At 42.5% G+C, this 20,999-nt stretch overlaps 1 protein-coding gene across 2 annotated transcripts in view; it reads right to left on the reverse strand.

The window, feature by feature from the left end:
- Positions 1 to 20,999, reverse strand: part of PTGER3 (prostaglandin E receptor 3) — a 108,453-nt gene that overhangs the window by 19,322 nt on the left and 68,132 nt on the right. Inside the window, exons 3-4 of one of the 2 annotated variants that reach the window (XM_070405383.1) lie at positions 11,862 to 11,953; positions 4,208 to 9,058 (exon numbers count right to left, since the gene is read on the reverse strand). In XM_070405383.1, coding sequence (XP_070261484.1) covers positions 9,052 to 9,058; positions 11,862 to 11,953 — 99 coding nt within the window. In that variant the 3' untranslated portion in view covers positions 4,208 to 9,051. Of the gene's footprint in view, positions 1 to 4,207; positions 9,059 to 11,861; positions 11,954 to 20,999 lie in introns of those variants that run through there. The other variant, XM_070405382.1, reaches the window with a different exon arrangement.

Consider the following 20,999-nt stretch of genomic DNA (forward strand, 5'->3'; position numbering starts at 1 on the left):
GTTCCAACAATCGGGGGTAGCAGGGACAGAGCTGGTGATGGTGGAAGCTGGGGGTCCCTTGCCCAGGCCTAAGGCCTTGGCCAGAGGCGTTAGGCCTGTGCAGGGGCAGAGCCAGTGATTGTGGGGAGCAGGGAGGGAGCTGGCGATGGCGGGGAGCAGGGGCAGAGCCAGTGATCATGGGGAGCAGGGGCCGAGCCAACGATTGAGGGAGCTGGAGGTCCCCTGCCCAGGGCTAATGACTAGGCCAGAGGTGTTAGGCCTGGGCAGGGGCCAAGCCAGCAATTTGTGTGAACTATAGAGGAAACACCTTTTCTGATTGCTCATTGGCTTAGCTCCCTGTATGCCACTGGTAATATTCTTAGTAACTTGGGTAATAAGAATCCAAATAGGTGATCTAGGGTTTTCTACCTCACTCCTGGAGAAAAAAAGGAAGGTCCGCTGCTGGAGAGTTAAGAAATGTCATATCCTGTCCTAGCTGGTTTTGCTCAGTGGATAATGCCCACTGCTGGGTCTGGGTTCAATTCTGACCAAGGGCATGTACCTAGGTTGCAGGCTCCTCCCTGGCCTGGGCCCAGGTCAGAGTTCATGCAGGAGGCAACCAATCAAAGTGTTCCTTTCACTTTGCTGTTTCTCTCTGTCTTTCCCTTTCTCTTCCACATTCTCTAAAAATCAATGGAAACATATCCTCAGGTGAGGATAAAAAAAGAAAGAAAGAAAGAAATGTCATATCCTATGAAAGACACATCTTGAAAATGCCTAAAGAAAGTTGTCATTTTTTCATGGTAAAGGGACTGGAGTCCGTGTTGATGAAAACACCTTGGTGTCTGCGGTGACTGGCAGTGGCTGCAACAGCAGGGTGATGGGGCTGGTGCCTTCCCCTGATCAGCCCGGTCGCCTCCCACAAAGGGAGGCCAGACTGCGGCTTAGGCCCGCTCCCCAAGGGGAGCAGGGAGCAGGGTGTAGGACATCCCCTGAGGTCTCCCAGTATATGATGGGGGGCAAGCTGGGCTGAGGGAACCCCCCCTCCAGTGCACAAATTTTTGTGCACTGGGCCTCTAGTTGTAAATAAAAGTCCCAAATAAGCAAGCCTGACTTAAGAAGGCAATAACTGGACCACTACATCCATCTGTGTTCAGGACCATCACATACCTGTGTGAATACCCTCTTGTTCAAATAACTTTAAAAATCCTTAATCATCCTTTTTCAAATGGGTAGCATCTGGGTCCCTTCAGATTTCAACCATTAGATGAGTTTATTGCTGAGATATAAAAACTACCAGAAAAGAAATCTGAGTGTTCAAAGCAGTGAAATCAACCTGTGTTCATAATGGAAGTGTAAGAATTCTTTAAACCTCTTGCCCAGCATAGAGCAATTGGTTTTAATCAAATTTGATTATCGTCCCCACCACTTGCTTTATGAAATGTGTACTGTTTGTTTATTTATTTGTAGGAAAAACTTGCAGCTATTTCAGCATTAGGAATCTGACCACTTTCGAGTTATCTTTCTTAATTGGAGCCAAGGGTTGTGTGCATCACTGAGATTTTTTATTCAGTCCATAAACCTGTTAAATTCCAGAAGCTTTATCATGTTAGATCTTATAATTTTAGGGATTAGGTTTGGCTTCCTCCCTAGATCAACCAACCTTTCTGTAATGGATTGAATTGTGTTCCTCAGCCCAAACCAAATTAATATGTTGAATTCCTAACCCCCAGGACCACACATTGTAACTTTATTTGAAAACAGGGTCTTTGCAGATGCTAAAGGTCTTAATTCAGATGCAATGAATTAAGATGAGGTCATACTAGAGTTGAGTGGGCCCCTAAACCAGCATGACTGGTGTTCTTATAAAAAGGGGACATTTGGACAGGAGAGAATACTATGTAAGATGATGTGACTTGCCTAACAAGCCAATGAATGCCAAAGATTGTGAACCTCTAGCAGCTAGGATTCTGCTAAGTTGGGAAACAAAATGGGATCCACAAACTCAAGTTACTCCTTAGAAAATAGAAATGGAGGTAGTGATGTCAGGGGAAGAACAGCAGTCAGCTACTGGATTGAGTGATGTCTTTTCTAGTTCGAGGAGAATAGGAACTAGATCAGTGGTACTCAACCTTCCTAATGCCGCAACCCTTTAATACAGTTCCTCATGTTGTGGTGACCCCCAATTTCATTGTTACAAATTGAACATAATTAAAGCATAGTGACTAATCACAAAAACAATATGTAATTATATGTGTGTTTTACGATGGTCTTAGGCGACCCCTGTGAAAGGGTCGTTCGACCCCCAAAGGGGTCGCGACCCACAGGTTGAGAACCGCTGAACTAGGTGAACTTCCTCCACTGCAGCTACACTCCCAACTTCCAGCTCTCTGGGCCACATTTGACAAATGTAGTTCTCAAGCTTTAGTGTGCATTACCAGGAGAGTATCTAAAACATAGATTCCTGGGCTCCAGCTCCAGGGTTTCTGATTCAGTAAGAATCAGATTTTGCATTTCTGCCTATTGAAAATTATTCCTAAGTGATGCTAATGTTGCCAGTCCAGGCATGATACTTTGAGAACCACTACACTACATAAATGTTGTCAAGCCTCCCTGATGAAACAAATCACCTGGAAGGAACTTGTTTTTAAGAAATACAAAATCCTGCCCTAGCCAGTTTAGCTCGGTGGATAGAGCATCAGCCTGCAGACTGAAGGGTCCCATGTTCGATTATGGTCAAGGGCATGTACCTTGGTTGCGGGTGCATCCCCAGTAGGGGGTGTGCAGGAGGCAGCTGATGGATGTTTCTCTCTCATCGATGTTTCTAACTTTCTATCTCTCTCCCTTCCTCTCTGTAAAAAATCATTAAAATATTTAAAAAAAAAAAAAAGAAATACAAAATCCCAGGTCCCCTGCTAGATTTTTTCTGGCTCATGACCTCCAGGGAAAATACCAGGATTTTCTAATTTTACAAACGTTGTGTGATTAATATGATTAGGCAAGTTTGGGAAATGCTGCATCAAATCTCCACAAGTTTCATTTTAGCATCTGTCATTTTCCCACTTGCCAATGGGTAGGTTTTGCAATATGGTATGGTTGTGTGATAAGTTAAGAGTAGTACAACCCCTGGGTTCTGTAACCCTAATATGCTGGCCCTATATCGACCAAAAAACCCCACTCTTCATTTCATGAACAGGTTCTCTGAGAGACAGTCTTAATACCAACTGGCCCCAGTCATCCAACTCAGTCCAGAGACCATCCTGAAACAGGCTCAGATGACCTAGCCTTCACTGGCAGCTCTCCTACCTCTTTTCAGCTCCTTCTTATCTCAGTCCACTTCCCGCTCTGAATATTAATGGGGGCTCTAGCCTCAGGCTTTTTCCTCTTTAACTGTGCAAGCTCTTGCATGTAGGTTATGCTCTAGGAAGTTTTATTTCAAAATCACCTTCTCATATTTTGGCAGAAATAGTCTTGCTGGCACCTGCAGAGGAAATCCCATTGGTTCAGCAGCTGGCTGATAATAATGCAAGTTAACCCTTTAAAGGATAGTTGGAGATTTGCAAAGCACTGGTAGTAAAACTGCTTGGGGCTCTTATACCATGTGCTGCTTTGGCATACGCATAATTCCTGTCTCTCAGATCCAAATTCCAACCACTTATAATTGAGGTGTTCTGTAAATGACTTTTTTTGGGGATCATATTTTACCTCAGGGAACTTATAGTGGTTTTAAAATAATAGCATCTTACATGTCATCTTTATCCTTTGCAGCAAATCTATAAGGTAGGCTTCACTCTCTTTTATAAATAAGGACACGGAGGCTAAGTGAGATTAAATATAGAAATTTTCAAGGTCACTCTCAGTAGCCTGTGACATTCTTTCTCAGTTTTGCCTGCTACATACACCTGTGGGTGGAAGGTTGAAATTCAGCTCCCATGCCAAGATAAGAAATGACATAATTGACTAAAAGACACGTTATTTTATACACAGGAATATATTTATCTCTTTTATTTTTTTTCTAAGAGCAATCATCCCATAATCAACAAATATTTACAGTTGTTTTCTTCAAGAAGTCTAAGAAGACTCTCTTATATGCTCAAATTTAAAGGCTGACCAAAATGGCACAACATCAAAGAGGAGAAATAAATAGAAAACCAACTCTTGACCCTTACTTATAGTGTATCCGCCTAGTCGTCTTACACAGCACTCACGGAGACTGCAGTCAGGTCACTTGCACTTTCCATCAAGTTTTTATTGAGCACTTTCTATGTGCTTAACACTGTGCTGGACTCTACAGGTACAAGATATATACAAAGCATGGGTCCTGCCCACAAGGAGCTTACAATATGGTTAAGTATTAAAAAACAATGATGACAAAGCTCTTAAAATACACATTGTACAAATCATTTTTATATAAAAAAGCATTTCAGATAATAAAAACAAAAGAAAGCCTTAGGACAAAAATGAAATGGAAAACACGTTTATCCATGGGATGAGCCTAGAGATAATTTGAATTAACAAAAAAATTCAGTAAAAAGCCTGAATTAATGGAAAATATGAGCACAATGTTTTAAACAGAGCAATTAAACATTTTAGTATTCATAGTACCTCAAAGTATATCAACCAAGGTATATTTTTTACAGATCTTTAAGGTACCTCGATAATTACAATCATCTTAATAACAGATCCCTTTGGAATGTGCTTCCAACTACTGAGGATGTTGATAAATTTTGTTCCCTTAAGTAGTATATATGATTCCTTATAACCTGGATTTCATCATTTATTTAATTTTTAAAAGTCATTCTTATAGACAGTAAAACTGTGGATACATTCAACTTGGTCTAAATTTTTATATATTTCACAGACCAAAGTCCACTTATTAACTATAAGACAGATATACATATCCTATATAATAAAGAACTAATATGCTAATTAGACCAGATGGCAGAACGACCTTCTGGAACGACCTTCCAGAACAACCAGTGGGCAAGGAGCGGGGCTACGGGGCTATGAGGCCAGGGCTGTCCCACCCTCTGCAGGGCGATCAATGGGGGAGGGGGTGCTCTGCAATTGATCGCCCCGCAGAGGGTGGTGGCAGCTGGGACTGTGAGGGCCAAGCCCCTTGCAGGAATTTCGTGCATTGAGCCTCTGGTCCTAATATATAAAAAGCAAGGGGCCATCATGACCAAAACAACCAGACAGACGACTGAACAGCAGGCTGCGTGGGGCAACAAGGCCAGCAGGGGGATTAGTGAGGAACGACCAATGACTGAACAGCAGGCTGCGTAGGGAGACCAGGCCAGCAGAGGGGGCAGTTGGGGGAGACCAGGCCAGCAGGGGGGCAGTTGGGTGTGACCAGGTCAGCAGGGGGGCAGTGAGGGTGACCAGGTCAGTGGGGGGAGCAGTTGGGAGCAACCAGGCCGGCGGGGGGGGGGAGGGTAGTTGGGGGTGACCAGGCTGGCAGGGGGGGCAGTGAGGGGCGATCAGGCAGGCAGACAGGTGAGCAGTTAGGACCCAGCAGTCCTGGATTGTGAGAGGGATGTCCGAGTGCCAATTGTAAGAGGGATGTCCAACGCCCCAACTTCCCCCCTGCCAGCCCGGCAGTCGGACATCCCCTGAGGGGTCCCGGATTGGAGAGGGTGCAGGCTGGGCTGAGGCAACCACCCCCCCACCCCCGTGCATGAATTTCATGCACTGGGCCTCTAGTTTACATATAAAAGATAATGACTAATTTTCTCTTCCTTCTTTGAGAGAATTTGGACAAAATATAGCTTCTGATGGAAGCTCAATCTTCTAACCCTAACTTTTCCTGTTTTTGTTTGTTTGATCTCTCTCTGGGTCTAAGATCTTGGCATGGCTTGGAATGCCTCTGCATATTACTCTGGCAAAACCTCTCTTGGGAGCAGCACAGCTGGGATTTGTTTGTTTTGTTTCACACTGGGCTGCAGTGGTGCTGAATTAAAGCGCTGATTCTGCAATAAGGTGGAGGTGGGAGTAGGCAGTAGTTCATTTCTTCCAATGTAGAAGTCATATGTCAAAATTACCCCTATATATTGTATGTAGTCAAGAGCCAGGTCTGTACAGTCCACTTATAAAGCATCTTAATACCGCATATTTGTTTTACATATGGATCCCATAGAGCTTTACAGTAATTACTAGAACTACAATAAAACTTAGATCAAGCACCATTTCTCACATGTAATTTTTTAAAGAGTTCCTAAGAAATTTATTTCATTTTGAGGTTTAATTCTATCCTCACTATAACGTATTATATAGTTATGAGGATCTGTGTTTACTGAAGACAATAAAGAAAATAAAGTTGAGAGCATTTGTTAAAAATAAATAATTGTGTTACTGAATCATGATTCAGAATATTTGATGTTATAGAGCTTATTATTTTGGGTGAATTAGTACGAAATGGATATTTTTCTGTGGTTTAAAAAGTATTGAAACTATTTTATACTGACATATGCTGTCTCTATATCAGGTTTCAAACTTATTGGACAAAGATCATTCATAATTCAGAAATATCTTTACCAAATAGTCAGTCACTCTTTTTCAAATGTTTCCAATCATTTTGTTACTTGATTACTTTCACATATAGAGCCTTAATAAACATTATTATGTCAATCTTCCTGTGATTATTCTGCCTGGATGTAGCATTCTTAAATCAAGAAAGTTTAATATGGAAATTCCCAAGTTGGAAACATGGAAACAAAGGGCTTTATATCACATTTGATGAAATTTTCAACGGCTGATCTTGTATATACGTTGTTCCTTTTTTGAGAATTTACCAAATAAATAGCATCTTTCTTGGTGTCAAGTACTGCACTAGTGCTAAGAGAGCTATAAAGAAAATCTGATTAAAGAGTCCTGACCATCACTAAATACAATTTTGCCACAGGAAAAAGACATACATAGTGAAAATATTTACGGAATAACACAATATTCTTCAAAACGAGCACTATATGACTTCAGAGTCGTGGATAGAGGTAAGAGGAGAACAAAGATACTCAAATTATTCAAGGCTGAAGGTCAAGGTGAGATTTGAACATGTGAGAGATGAGTAGGTTTTGCATGGGCAAAAATAATCATGAGGTATTATAAACAAGAATAAGAGCCAGGGATCTGAAGTTTATTCTGTTCATGACATTTAAACCCATACAGTAAAGAAGCCAGTTTATAGTTGAAATTGAGAACTCATATCATATAGTTGGAGATAAGTCTGGATAAAGAATTAATCACAGTTAGCTCTTACAGAGTACCTTTTGTGTTACACTCACTTTACATACATTATCACAGTAACCTCACAGGTATTATTAGCTTTGGTTTATAAATTAAGTCACTGAGACTGCATGAGGTTAATTAACTTTCTCAAGGTCACAGAGCTAGTGAGTGGAACAGCTAGATTTAAATCCAAGTTTGATTCCAAAAACCCATGCTTATGTTACTACATCACATTGTCTTATAAATGGAATGTCATTGTAGCAAATCTCACATCTTGCTGGGCTATTGGGACAACCTGGAATCAAAATACTTGAGCTTGGATTTGATTTCCTATATTAGTCATGCAACATTGGACAAGCCCTCTGTAAACTTTACCCTCTTTTGTAAAAATAAAATAATAAATAGATGACAGCTAGACAGCCACAAAGATAAATGATGGACAGATAGATGTAACAGAAGCATGGGCATTCTTATTATTGGATAATTCCACTTGATCAATAAAATGTGTTGAGTTAAATCTGAATCAAGGGATTGTGTACAGCATCTGATTTGTGATAGTTATATAAAGCCATTTCAAATACAGGTTTGAATGAAAATAATTGCAGTTTATAATTAATTCACAGCTAGTTCAACTATTTAAGAGAAATGATTCAACTATTTTTGGCTTAACTTAGTTGGCAGAAATGATGATGGAGTCATAGTATAGGCTCCCATGAATCCTGATACTATATTATCATCTCTTCCCCAAATGTTCTTGTAGGTGACAGCATGGCCCTTACTTAGCACAGTTCCTAAAGAAGAGACACAATAAATTAAATTAAAGAGAAGAGGGAAGGAAAGGAGGAAGAGAGGAGAGGGAATACAAGAGATAAAAAGACTGGTTGAACTTATAGGAAGGTAAGATCATATTATATGACTCAAAGTATTTTTTAAAATTCTATAATTCAGACAAAATGGGTTTTTTCTTTTCATAAAAAGTCACAAATTTTGAAATGTGATAACTGTGTTACTTATTAATATTGCCCTTTTTATGCTACCAGAGAATAAATTTTAAGAAATCCTGAATTAATAGTGGTGAACTGAAGGCTGTGCTTGGATGTCTATTGCTTTTACTCGATGGTTAATCATCTAGCCTCATTATTGTTTTCTATGACACTTCAAGAGAGCCCTTCATCATGCCTTTTAGTCTTCAAAGACAGAGAAATGAGAATTAAATTGATTCCAGAGTCACTAAGTGGCAGATAACCAGAATATTGACGTAGGGACTTTGAGTTCCAAGCTTAACCCAGAAGGACACAACTCCAAAACATTAATCATACATTTTGCATAAATAACTTTTGTCATAGTATAGTCCTGCCTTCAATTAACATACTTTTCTATCTCATTTAATTTATGTCCTACTAATTGAATTCTGCCCGCAATATGTTGATTTTACATTGTCAAAAGTCTATACTGATTTTTCAAACTCATATTGTAAAATCAAAACAACCACAAAATGTAAAGGTGTTTACATGGGTCGAAATTCAGGTAAAGGTTTGAAATTGGGGACAAACTCCTGGAAGATGGTTTTTTCTTTTTTTTTTCACTTTTTCACCAATCATCATCTATGTAATCCTGCCCAATTTCTTAAATACATATTCAAAATCCAGCTCAAGAAGTCAATTTAACGCTCAGAGGCAGGAATAAACCTATTCTCAGTGGGTATTACTGACAAGAAAAAAAATTAAAGTAAAAAAAGATGAAAATTAAGAAACAATCCAAATCAAAATATAAAATTCTCCTCAGGTGGGAAGAAAAACACAAATTCGGGGAAGCAGGAATTGTAAGAAAAAGTCCATCTTTGTTCTTTCATGATCTGTTAGAATAGAGAGAGAAAGATGTAATAAGCATAAACAGGGTTTGTTTGTTTATTTATTTATTTATTTTTATTTTTATGGTGTGAGGCAGGGGTGGGGAACCTTTTTTCTTTGAGGGCCATTGAGATATTTATAACATCATTCATGGGCCATACAAAAGTATCAACTTAAAATTTAGCCTGCTATATTTGATCAAACATTTAATTAACTCACCCCTAATGCAGGGCCAGACCAAATGTTCTCATAGGTTTTTATATGGCCCACAGGCCAGATGCTCCCCACCCCTGGGAGGAGTAAGATATAAGTAAGCAACATAAATATCTTAGACATTAAAACATTCTGGTTTGAAGTAATTATATGTGTGTTTTTGAAATAAAAGCTATTTAAATAACTCTGGATTTTGAACCACTTAAGCTTCTGGATTATTTAATTATGCTAAGTATATGCTTTTTCTGAGTAATTTTTCTGGTTTCCAAGTAATCTAGAAGAATAATTAAATCATGAAGCTATATCAATTATAGACACATCGAATGGCCAAATAATCTTACCATATAAATAACCCTAACCAGGATATAACTATACCCTAAAAATGTATAAGGAGGAATGCAAATTGAAATAGACATGATCTGCAATTTTTGTCCTATCAAACCAACAAAGTAGTGTGTGTGTGTGTGTGTGTGTGTGTGTGTTTTAAGATATACAGAGCTAGTTAAGGTTAAAGCAAAGCAGAAACTCTCATTCATTGCTGAAGAAATTTTAAGTCTCTAGAATTCTTTTAGAAAGAAGTCAGACTATATGCATCTTTAAAGAATATTAACCAAAGGACTTATATGCAAGCATATAAGCCTAACCAATGGACACAGACAACAGGGGGGTGAGGGCCTGAGTGTGGGGGATGGGGGGTAATGTGGGGGTGAGGACACATATGTAATAACTTAATCAAAGAAATTAAAAAATAAAGAATATTACAATTTTGCATATTATTTATTCTTTAAAGTAAACTTATGGTAAAAAACAACAGCAACCAAATATATTTTTAAAAACCTCTGCATTTTAATTTTGGGTTATGATGGTCTATTCAACATGGTGCCAATTTGAACACAGGTTATGGTTAAGTAAGCTATAGTATATCATTTTAATAGACTATTAATGAATATTAAAATTACTTTAAAGTAATTTGTAAATAATCTAGGGAATGCTTATTTTATGTTAAATGAAATATAATAGGATGCAATAATGCATATTTAATATTATCATAAATATGTAAAACAAAATCAAGAAAAGTGCAGAGGAAAAATAAGAGAAAAATATACTAAAATGATGGTGGAGTTTTCTTGAGTAGTTGAAGTAAAGTTTAATAAGCTGCCTTTTCTTTCTAATGTCTTTTATTTTCCAAAGTTTCTGTAGATAGCCTCGCTTATTTTTTTATGATGAGGGGAAAGTATATTAAGATTTACTCTAAAAAATAAAAAATGAAATTAGAGTACATTTATCGATAAAGAGATGGGAGTTGGATATTTCCATTCTTTTTTGAAAATATATATTTTTATTCATTTCAGAGAGGAAAGGAGAGGGAGAGAGAGAGATAGAAACATCAATGATGAGAGAGCATCATTGGTTGATTGCCTCTTGCATGCCCCATGCTGGGAATCGAGGCTCAACCCAGTCATATGCTCTGATGGGGAATCGAACCATAACCTCATAGGTCAATGCTCAGTCACTGAGTCACACCAGCCAGGCTGGATGTCTCCCTTCTATTCCCTTCATTTGTTTTCCAGGGGAATCTGTGTGTAGAGTAAAACGGGGCTAGGTTATGTCTATCATATGTACATATTTAGGGAAAGGATATAGGACCATAAAGGTGAGTTGAGAAAAATGTTATTGGCCTTCTGACTTATGAGCTATGTTTCAGGATCAATTAGCTTATTCTTATCCTTCAGGCATTGTTACACACTATATCTCTATTGAAAAAGACATTTAAATCTTCTCCTGAAGAACAGAAGTGATTGTCTTTCAATTACCCCAACTGTGGGAGAACTAATGGCCAAAGAAACTGAGCTACTTGAATGTCCACATCCATAACAACTTATACTGAGTAGAGGAGTTATGGTACCCAGCCTTAGACAGGAAATGAATAAAATGAACATGCTAACTTTTCATTAAAATGAAGAATTCAACTTATGCAAAAAGTCAAGTATGGAACATTTCACATTATCTCATTAAAACAAAAACAATCCCACAATGCCAGAAGGCTATTCATGCAATTAACCCCACAGTTAACAACAGAAATATTGAAAAGAGGTGTTTGAGGGAGGAAAGTCAAGTGCTCAGAATTTAAAACGAGCAACTGTGCATCCTATTAGGCAGTTCTGTTTTCTGGAGGGTTTATTGAATTACATGCTTTATACAAAACAGATCTAATCAGAAGGGCAAGCAAGAGTGTGCTAACCATATGCAGAACACACCGAGTCCTGCTCTAATTAAAACAGGGGTAGCTTAGACTTAAAATACTCTCCAAAACTATTTTTACTATGAAACATCACTGACATGCAGGCTCTTTCAGGGCATGAAAATTGATCAGTCACATGATCAGACTGGACCCAGTTTCAGAAAGTTCTCAGTTGAAGGAAATCTAAGTGAATAACAACAACAGCTCCTCTAAGGAATCTAGTCCTCCTTAATCAGATAAGTGTGCTTAACTTCCATTTTATCCTTAGAGCTATTCTGCCTTCCTAACACAAACTCAGAACAAGGGGATGGGGGAAGTCTATGCTGTCAATCTGGGCGGTTTCTGAATCTCACCTTCCCAAATGGTCACTCCACATCGATGTTGAGGAGCACTGGTGAGGTAAGGAGGTGGAGCTGGATGCATACTTGTTTTTGTGGTTCCTGATCTGTAAACAGACAGAGATGTCAGTGGACAGAATTCTTTTTTTTTTTTTAATATATTTTTATTGATTTTTTACAGAGAGGAAGGGAGAGGGATAGAGAGTTAGAAACATCGATGAGAGAGAAACATTGATCAGCTGCCACCTGCACACCCCCTACTGGGTATGTGCCCACAACCAAGGTACATGCCCTTGACGGGAATCGAAACTGGGACCCTTGAGTCCACAGGCCGATGCTCTATCCACTGAGACAAACCGGTTAGAGCAGTGAGGCCACAACACTAGTAACAAAGAAACAGAATTTCCGGAGGATGAGGCCCAGAAATCAGGATTTTAAAAAGATTCCCAGGTGATTCTAAGGTGCAGCCACGGTTGAGAACCACTGCTGTAGAGCAAGCAAACTTTCGGCACTCAGGCTGCATGAGGCCCACAACGAATATTTTTGCGGCCCAGCCAGTACAATGGTATGTAAGAAACGTTTTAATAAAATTTCATAACTTAATTTTTACAATATCCTGTTATACATAATTATTCATAATGAACTACAATGTTTGCTAGTGACTGATTACTATAACCGTGTTGCATTCATTTCCCTTAGGCGCCTTAAGCGCAGGCGCACCATCTCTCTCCACTAATACTAGCAGCGAATATTTCAGCAGCCGATTGCCACGTCATTAGTCTTGGATTGTTTGGTGTGAGCAACAGGAAATATTTCACTTTCGGAGAACAAGAAAAATAGGTTTATTTGTATTACGCTTATTTGTGCAGTTATTCAGTGTCTGGTAAGGTAATGTTCAAGGACAAATATTAATTTTTATTAAAAGGTTCTATTATTTTATGTTAACGATTACTCATTTATTTCAGTCCTTTGTATTCAGCATGTCTCTATCGAAATAAACCTACGTTTCTATGAAAATGGAAGCTTTTGTTGTTTTGAACTTGACTTTTGGACCAAATTATTTTCCTGTGGCAATAGTGGGAAGAGGATTGAAATATGAGTGGTCACACTACTGCATCTGAACACAGCCCAGTTGTTTGGTCTACTGCCATGGCTGGGTGGCTGCTGGGCTGCCTGTGGTTTGGCTGAGAATGTCTGGTGCCTGTCCTAAAGCCACTCCGCCCCGTCTGGTGATCACTGTGCTGGTTTAGCTGTGAGGTTGCTTCCAGGATGACCCAGGTGCACCACCGATTGTAGCTACTCATTAGCAGAGCTCCTTCTGCTCGCCCCACATCAGCTAATTTCTCCCCATCTACTGAACAGCTGAGGGGTATAGCGGTCTATTCCAAATTTCAATGCCAAATTTGTGACACATTATATAGGTTTGCTGGATTCCTGAGGAATACAGAGAAAACTATTCAGTAAGTACTTACCTCCTAACACCTCGAATTACTGGTGCCCTTATTACAGATCATCCTGCCCCCACAGCTATCCCTGCCCTCGCCTGCCTTTCTGTTAGTTGGCTCCATTCCATCCACCTTCAAATAGTCACACGCCTCCTTATCTTGGGAAGTGAAATACACAGAAACACCTGTGCTTGACTGCTTTATTCTTCCCCTTCCCGAAAGTGTGGCCCAATTCCTCGCCTTCCTTTACTACCAGCTTCTCTACATGACACATCTGCTCTTCCTGTTTCCTCTCCCCTCAACTCCCTCCTAAATAATAATCCAAATTATAAAGTACTTTCTTTTTTCCAGGCACTATTCTAAATATTTAACAAATAGTAATTTCTTTTATTGTTTCAGGTTGGTACTAGGATCATCTCCTCTGGACAGATGGGAAAACTGAGGCACAGAGAGGTTGAGTAACTTGGCCAGGGCGATCCACTGGTACGTAGCAGAGCTTGGATTCAAATGCAGGCAGTCTGGTTGAGAATGTGTGCCGACAACACTTGACACTTCCGCACTGTCCCCACCTCCTTGCAACTGGATTTTGTCCCCATGACAGTAAAACTAGGCTCTTGGAAATGTTAGGTATTTACTGTCGGCTCTGATACTGCAATGCTGAGGCTAGATATACCTGCACTGCATGTGAAGATCTAATATTTGCAAGATTGTCCCTCTCTTGTTATACAAGATAACAAAACTTCGTTAATCTGGAATGAACAAATCATTCTGATGAGGGCTGAACTAAAATTTGTACTTTTATGACCTATGTTCTATGAAAAAGGGGTTACTTGGTCAAGGTAATAAGTAAACCATATGAATCAGCAGAGGTATAATTTGACTTACCCCAGGGGGGATAGGAATACTTTTAGAATGTTTAAATGCAAGTTTAGCTTTCTGATGCCAAATGAGTTTTGCCTGCTCCAGACAATAACATATATTCTGCACTTCTTGATTCCTGCCTTGAAGCAATGTGCAATCTAGAAGGGAAACTATTGAGATAATAAGAAAATGGCAGAAAATGGCATGTAATCATGCTCTGGAGCATAAATGGTGACTTTTGCCATCATCTAATTTGTTGGGATTTGCAAAGCATGTCCCGAGAGCTGGAGAGTTCTCAGGCACCGTGCCAGCTGTCACCAAGAGGGTGGTGAGCCTTGCAAGAGTAAAAAAAAAACACAAAACTGCACCTTTTCAAGCTGAAAGGTGTCTTAGAGATCATGCAATCCACTCATTTATGGAGGAGGCTATGAGGGCAAGGTTATTTTTATAGTCACAAAGCTAGTTGGCAGCAAATTCTTGTCTGGAATTCTGCTTCCTTATATTTTTCCTTTTTTGTGTTCCATCACGAGCCCCAATAATTAATCTGTAGACTTGATCCACTTGTAATCACCCCTAGAGTAATACAGTTATTTGGCAAACATTTATTGAGAGAGAGAGACAGAGAGAGACAGAAAGGTGGATAAATGAACAGAGTGAAAAAGAAAAATATGTGAATGTGACCTGGCAGTTAAACCAGTCAGTGCATGAACTCCATGGGGACAGAGATTTTGATCTGTTCTTATTCACAATGCATTGCACCCTTATTGACCAGACCAGCCCTGCCACAATGCAGCATAATTACTACTTCATATTTTAATGAACAGTTTCCTTGTGTTTTTACCTAGAGTGTCTGTAAGTGGGTGGATATTATTCCCGTTTCATAGCTAAAAAACATTAAAACTCGGAGGAGTTAATGATTTGCTCATCTAGACCTAGAATCAAGATTCGAAATTAGGCTTTTGCTTCCTAATTCATTACCTAACTGTTACGGCCAAAGGTGATCCTGAGTGGGGGGGTGAAAGGATTGAGAAAAGACAGACAAGAGAAGGAAAGCTGGGTCTCGGTGGGACGCTGCTCCCTGATGAGGAGACAGCGCCAGCACCCACAAGCCGTGTCTTTATTTTATAGCAGATGCCACAAGGCAAAGTAGGGGCGTGATCAAGTTGTTTATAGCATTCTCGTGAGTTCCAACCTCACTCAACTACATGCACCTGAACTCATATCACAAGGCACGTGGGGCTACGTGTCCAGACCATAGGTTCAAGCTTACAACCATAGCTGTTGGCTATAATTGTGCTGGGAGGGCCCTGCCCTCCAGCTGGGACTTGCACGTGGCAATGAGAGGACCCTGTCCTTTCATTAGTCCGAGGCTTGAACCTGGCCAAAACACTGTAGCTGCACCCCACACCTAACTGTAAAAATATTGCTTTCTAACTAAAACAATCAATTAGCTTATTATTCTGTACTAGAGGCCCGGTGCACAAAAATTTGTGCACTCGGGGGGCAGGGGGAGGGGGGTCCCCCAGCCTAGCCTGTGCCCTCTCGCAGTCTGGGACCCCTCAGGAGATAACGACCTGCTGGCTTAGGCCTGCTCCCGGGGGGCAGAGGGGAGGCCCAATCCCTAGGTGCAGCCCCTGGTCAGGCTCAGAGCAGGGCCGATTGGGGAGTTGGGGAGCCGCCCCGTCATGCACAGAGCAGGGCGGATAGGGAGGTTGCGATGCCACCCTCAGTCACGCTCAGGGTAGGGCCGATTGGGGGGTTGGGGCACCGCCCCCTGTCACACTCAAGGCAGGGTCGATGGGGAGGTTGCGGTGCCACCCCCTGTCACGCACAGAGCAGGGCCAATCAGGGGGTTGGGCGCTGCCCCCTGTCACACACAGAGCAGGGCCCATCAGGGGGGTTGGGGCTCCGTACCCTGTCACACACAGAGCAGGGTCGATCAGGGGGTTGAGGAGCTCCCCCCTGTCACTCACAGAGTAGGGCCGATAGGGGAGTTGGGGCACCACCATCTGTCACACACAGAGCAGGGCGGATCAGGGGTTGGGGCGCCACCACTGTCACACTCGGGGCAGGGCCGATGGAGAAGTTATGGCTCTACCCTGTCACACACAGAGCAGGGCTGATCAGGGGGTTGGTGCGCCGCACCCTGTCAAACACAGAGTCACAGGGCGATCAGGGGATTGTGGAGCTCCCCCCTATCAGGCACAGGGCAGGGCTGATCAGGGGGTTGGGGCGCCTTCCTCTGTCATGAACAGAGCAGGGTGGATAGGGAGGTTGTGGCCCCGCCCCTGTCACACACAGAGCCGCAGGGCGATCAGGGGGTTTGGGCCCTGCCCCCTGTCACGCTGATCCCGGTGCCGGGAGGCATATTACCCTTTACTATATAGAATAGAGGCCTGGTGCACGGGTGGGGGCTGGCTGGTTTGCCCTGAAGGGTGTCCTGGATCAGGGTGGGGGTCCCCACTGGGGTGCCTGGCCAGTCTGGCTGAGTGGCTGAGGGCTGTTTTCCGGAATCGAGTGACTGAAGCTTCCAACCGCTCCTTGTTTTCTTTTTTTTTTTTTTTTTATTCTGGGCCAGCTTTAGCTCTGAGGCCTCGCGCTAAAAACATCGATACAATGTTGCTAAAGCCTGGCTGAATGAAAGCCGGTTTCTGGTGTTTTGTTTATCTTCTTATTTGCAACATAGTATATAGTTTCTTAGAGTTGTAGCTCAGAGGCCGGAAAGTGAGGCGGGGAACGTTGGAGTCTGCAGCAAGCAAGCCTCGTGTTCACTTCCAGCTGCCTGGCTGCCGGCCGCCATCTTGGCTGACAGTTAATTTGCATATACTCACTGATTAGCCAATGGGAAGGGTAACGGTCCTACGCCAATTACCATGTTTCTCTTTTATTAGTGTAGATAAGGGATAAAGATAGACATGCAACCTTCAGCAAACTCTAAAGAAATGCATATGGCTGGCGTCATTTCTGCCCTGGGTCCTGCTATCTCACACTAACTACAAGTGCTTCTTATGCTTCAGAACATGTCTTCCCTTCTTTGCTTTCTTCTCAGAGAAAGAAGAGTGGTAGCGAGCGCCTCTTCTAATGAGGGTCTTGATGGCTCTCCATGAGACTCTGAGCCGTTTCAATAATAAAGGCTCTAATGTCTTACAACCTTCTCCTCAGTAGACCATCATCTTTTACAGCATTATTGTCCAAAATGATTGCACTGTAACCAGACTGTGTGGCCTGCCATACTTCTATTTAAATCCTTGTCTTTTTAAGGCATCCTACCTTTTCCCCCTTCTAAAACATTAAAATATATTCCAAAGAGAACAAACCTTAAATACAGTTAACACTGGTTTCCTCACAATAGGACAGATTGTAGAAACCCTAAGAATTTAGAGAAAGGGGAAATAAAGTGATTAGGGAAGGTTGGGGGGATGAGGTTTCATAAAGAGGTACAGGGTGTGAAGAGAACTGGTAGGGAGGAGGATGAAGCTTGAGCAAAGACGGAGGCCTGAACAAGCGAGAGTCAGAGAGAGAAACAGAGAGCAAAGATGGAGGCCTGAACTGAGACTGGGTAGAGCTGGGCATCAACTGGGGCGGCAGAACTATGCCCACACTCAGACGAGTCTAAGTCGTTGACACAATTTGGGGGGATTACAAACTAAGGATTAGTAGCCAAAACCCTGATGCAGGAGGAAGGGTCCAATATTAAAAATGCCTTCTGGGAAGGGCATCCCAGACCCCACCGACAGCAGTAGCTGCTCCAGGCTCTGACTCCCATGGAACACTGTCTGCACCTCCACTGCAACTCTCACCATTCCTGGCACCTCTGCGCTCATGTGTGGCTCCCAGGAGATTCTGAGAAGCTTGAATATCAACATTAATATGTAAGTCATCCCATGAATTGTCTTTATTTCATCCTACAAAGTAACGGGGTTTGGGGATGTTTTCCCTTCAAAATTATGACCAACATTATATAAATGAAATGACAGTTTCTCAATACCCTAAAAGTCTCGCTAGTCTTTTGTGGGGAATATACAGAGGCAGGGGTATTTTGACTGTAAAATGCTTCTCTGTAAGAAAGTCTGTAACAGTTTCTTCCATGGCATTTGGTAACATGTTTAGATACTATACTTTCCAATAGCCAAGTAGTCATTTTCGCACTGCTAATAAATGTTTAATTTCTTCTCCAAATAGTTACCTTTTATTGGGGGGGCACTTACAATATTTTTCATTTGAATATCCTATCTAATAATAGTCAAACATGGTAATTAACTGTACCTCTGACACGCTTCCCATTGGCTAATCAGGGCGATATGCAAATTAACTGCCAGCCAAGATGGCGGCCAGCAGCCAGGCAGCTGAAGCAAACAGGAGGCTTGTTTGCTCCAGTGATGGAGGAAGCCAAGGTTCCCCGCCTGCTGCTGCCGGTCTCTGAGCTGCACTCTAAGAAACAATGTTGCAATTATAGAAGCTAAACAAACCCCAGAAACCTGATTTCAGCCAGTTGGGCCTCAGAGCTGGAGCTGCAACAGTGTTTCAATTATAGAAGCCAAACAAACCCAGATACCTGCTTTCAGCAGCTGAGGTCTCAGAGCTGGAGCCGAGCCTCAGAGCTAAAGCCGGCTCTCAGTTCCAGTGACAGCCATAGAAGGTAAATAAATCCCAGAATAAAAAAAAAGAGAGAAAAAGGAGAGGTTGGGAGCTTCAGTCACCCGCCAGCCTGAAAACGGCCCTCAGCCCCTCACCCAGACTGGTCAGGCACCCCAGTGGGGACCCCCACCCTGAAGGGGGAGTGACCAGCTACAAACAGCCATCATCCCCTCATCCAGGCTGACCAGGCACCCCAGTGGGGACCCCCAACCTGAAGGGAGTGTGACCAGCTGCAAACAGCCATCATCCCCTCATCCAGACTGGCCAGGTACCCAAGCGGAACCCCCACCCTGATCCGGGACACCCTTCAGGGCAAACCAGCCGACCCCCACCCGTGCACCAGGCCTCTATCCTATATAGTAAAAGGGTAATACGCAAACTGAACCTAACAGCAGAAGGACTGGGAATGACTGGTCACTATGACACACACTGACCACCAAGGGGCAGACGTTCAGTGCAGGAGCTGCCCTCTGGTGGTCAGGGCGCTCTCATATGGGAGGAGCTCTGCTCAGCCACAAGCCAGGCTGATGGCTGCCAGTACAGCGGTGGTGGTGGGAGCCTCTCCTGCCTCCTCAGCAGCACTAAGGATGTCCAACTGCAGTTTAGGCCTGCTCCCCGCTGGCAAGTGGGCATCCCCCGAGGGCTGCCAGGCTGCCAGAGGGATATCTGATTGCCATCTTAGGCCCAATCCCCCGGGGAGCAGGCCTAAGCCAGCAGGTGGTCATCCCCTGAGGGGTCCCAGACTGCGAGAGGGCACAGGCTGGGCTGAGGGACCCCCCTCCCCAACGAGTGCACAAATTTTTGTGCACTAGGCCTTTAGTCCTCTATAATAAAACCCTAATATGCAAATTGACCCAACAGTGGAATGATCAGTTGCTATGATGCTAACTGACCACCAGGGGCAGAAGCTCGATGCAGAAGCTGCCCCCTGGTGATCAGTGCGCTCCCACAGGGGGAGTGCCACTCAGCCAGAAGCCTGGCTCACAGCTGTTGAGTGCAGTGGCAGTGACAGGAGCCTCTCCTGCCTCCACTGCAGGCGGGTGGTAAGGAGTGAGGGGCCCCGGACTGCAAGAGCCCGGGACTGCAAGAGAGATGTCTGACTGCTGGCTTAGGCCAGTGGGGTTCTGGACTGGGAGAGGGCGCAGGCCGGGCTGAGGCACTCCCCCCCCCACTCCGTGCACGAATTTTGTGCACTGGGCCTCTAGTTTATTTTAAAATCCCTGTTTCAACTTATCACCAAATACAAGTGTTTCTTGTTTTCGTATGTATCCGATGAATCCCTTCTCTAACCATCTGCACCTTTCTTAGTTCCTCCTTTAGCATCCACTCCCAGAATCACTGCAACTGCCTTTAGGCCCCTCAGTGACTCTCTGCCTCTAGTTTCTGCTATAACCCATTCCCCATAAAATCCCCCTTTGAGCCACATGGCCTAGTAAACAGTGGGATCTACAACATACTCCCTGGAAGAATCCTGGTTCCACTAGTTATTAGCGCTGTGGCCTTGAGCAAATTACTTGAACTCTCTATGCCTCAGTTTCCTCCTCAGTTAAGGAGAAAATGAGGACAATGGTAGTAACTATCCAGTAAAGTTGTTGATAGGATTAAAAGGATTATAATATAGAAAATTCTTAGACTAGAGACTGACACAGTGACATAGAGTAAGCTCTTGGAAAGTATTAGTTATTGCTATTTCAGCTACATTGGACATTGTCATTCATTATGCCAGGCTCACCTATCCCCGTAACTCAACCCCTGCTAAAGGGGCATCCACAGGCCACCATATTTTGTACAGGATTCTGTACATCCCAGGTGTACCCAATTGGACAAGGTGTGTAAACTTAAGCTATAGGCTAGCCACTGACATATGACCTGCCAGCAATGGAACGATGACCTGACAAGCCAGAGAATTCCTCTCTTGAAAATCTAAATTTAAAAATGTTGAGAAAATGAGGAACTTAAGCAGGACCAGGGCCATGAAGAAGCAGATACTGTAAGCAAATAAAAATTACGAAACTAAGAAATGTATTAACAGTAGAGATAAAGAATTGGCAGTTGGTAATGGAAACACAATTAAACAGGTGGAAAATAGCTAGGGCCAGTGATGGTGGAGAACTAGCATGATTTTCCATTTATTCCAAATGTTGATTCTCTGCTTCCTGATCTACATTCTAACTCCAGCTGAACACACTCCAGGCCATACTAATCCATT

This window comes from Myotis yumanensis, unplaced genomic scaffold, assembly GCF_028538775.1.
Source record: "Myotis yumanensis isolate MYYU_CA2020_CCGP unplaced genomic scaffold, mMyoYum1.0.hap1 SCAF_2, whole genome shotgun sequence".
Lineage (NCBI taxonomy): Eukaryota > Metazoa > Chordata > Mammalia > Chiroptera > Vespertilionidae > Myotis > Myotis yumanensis.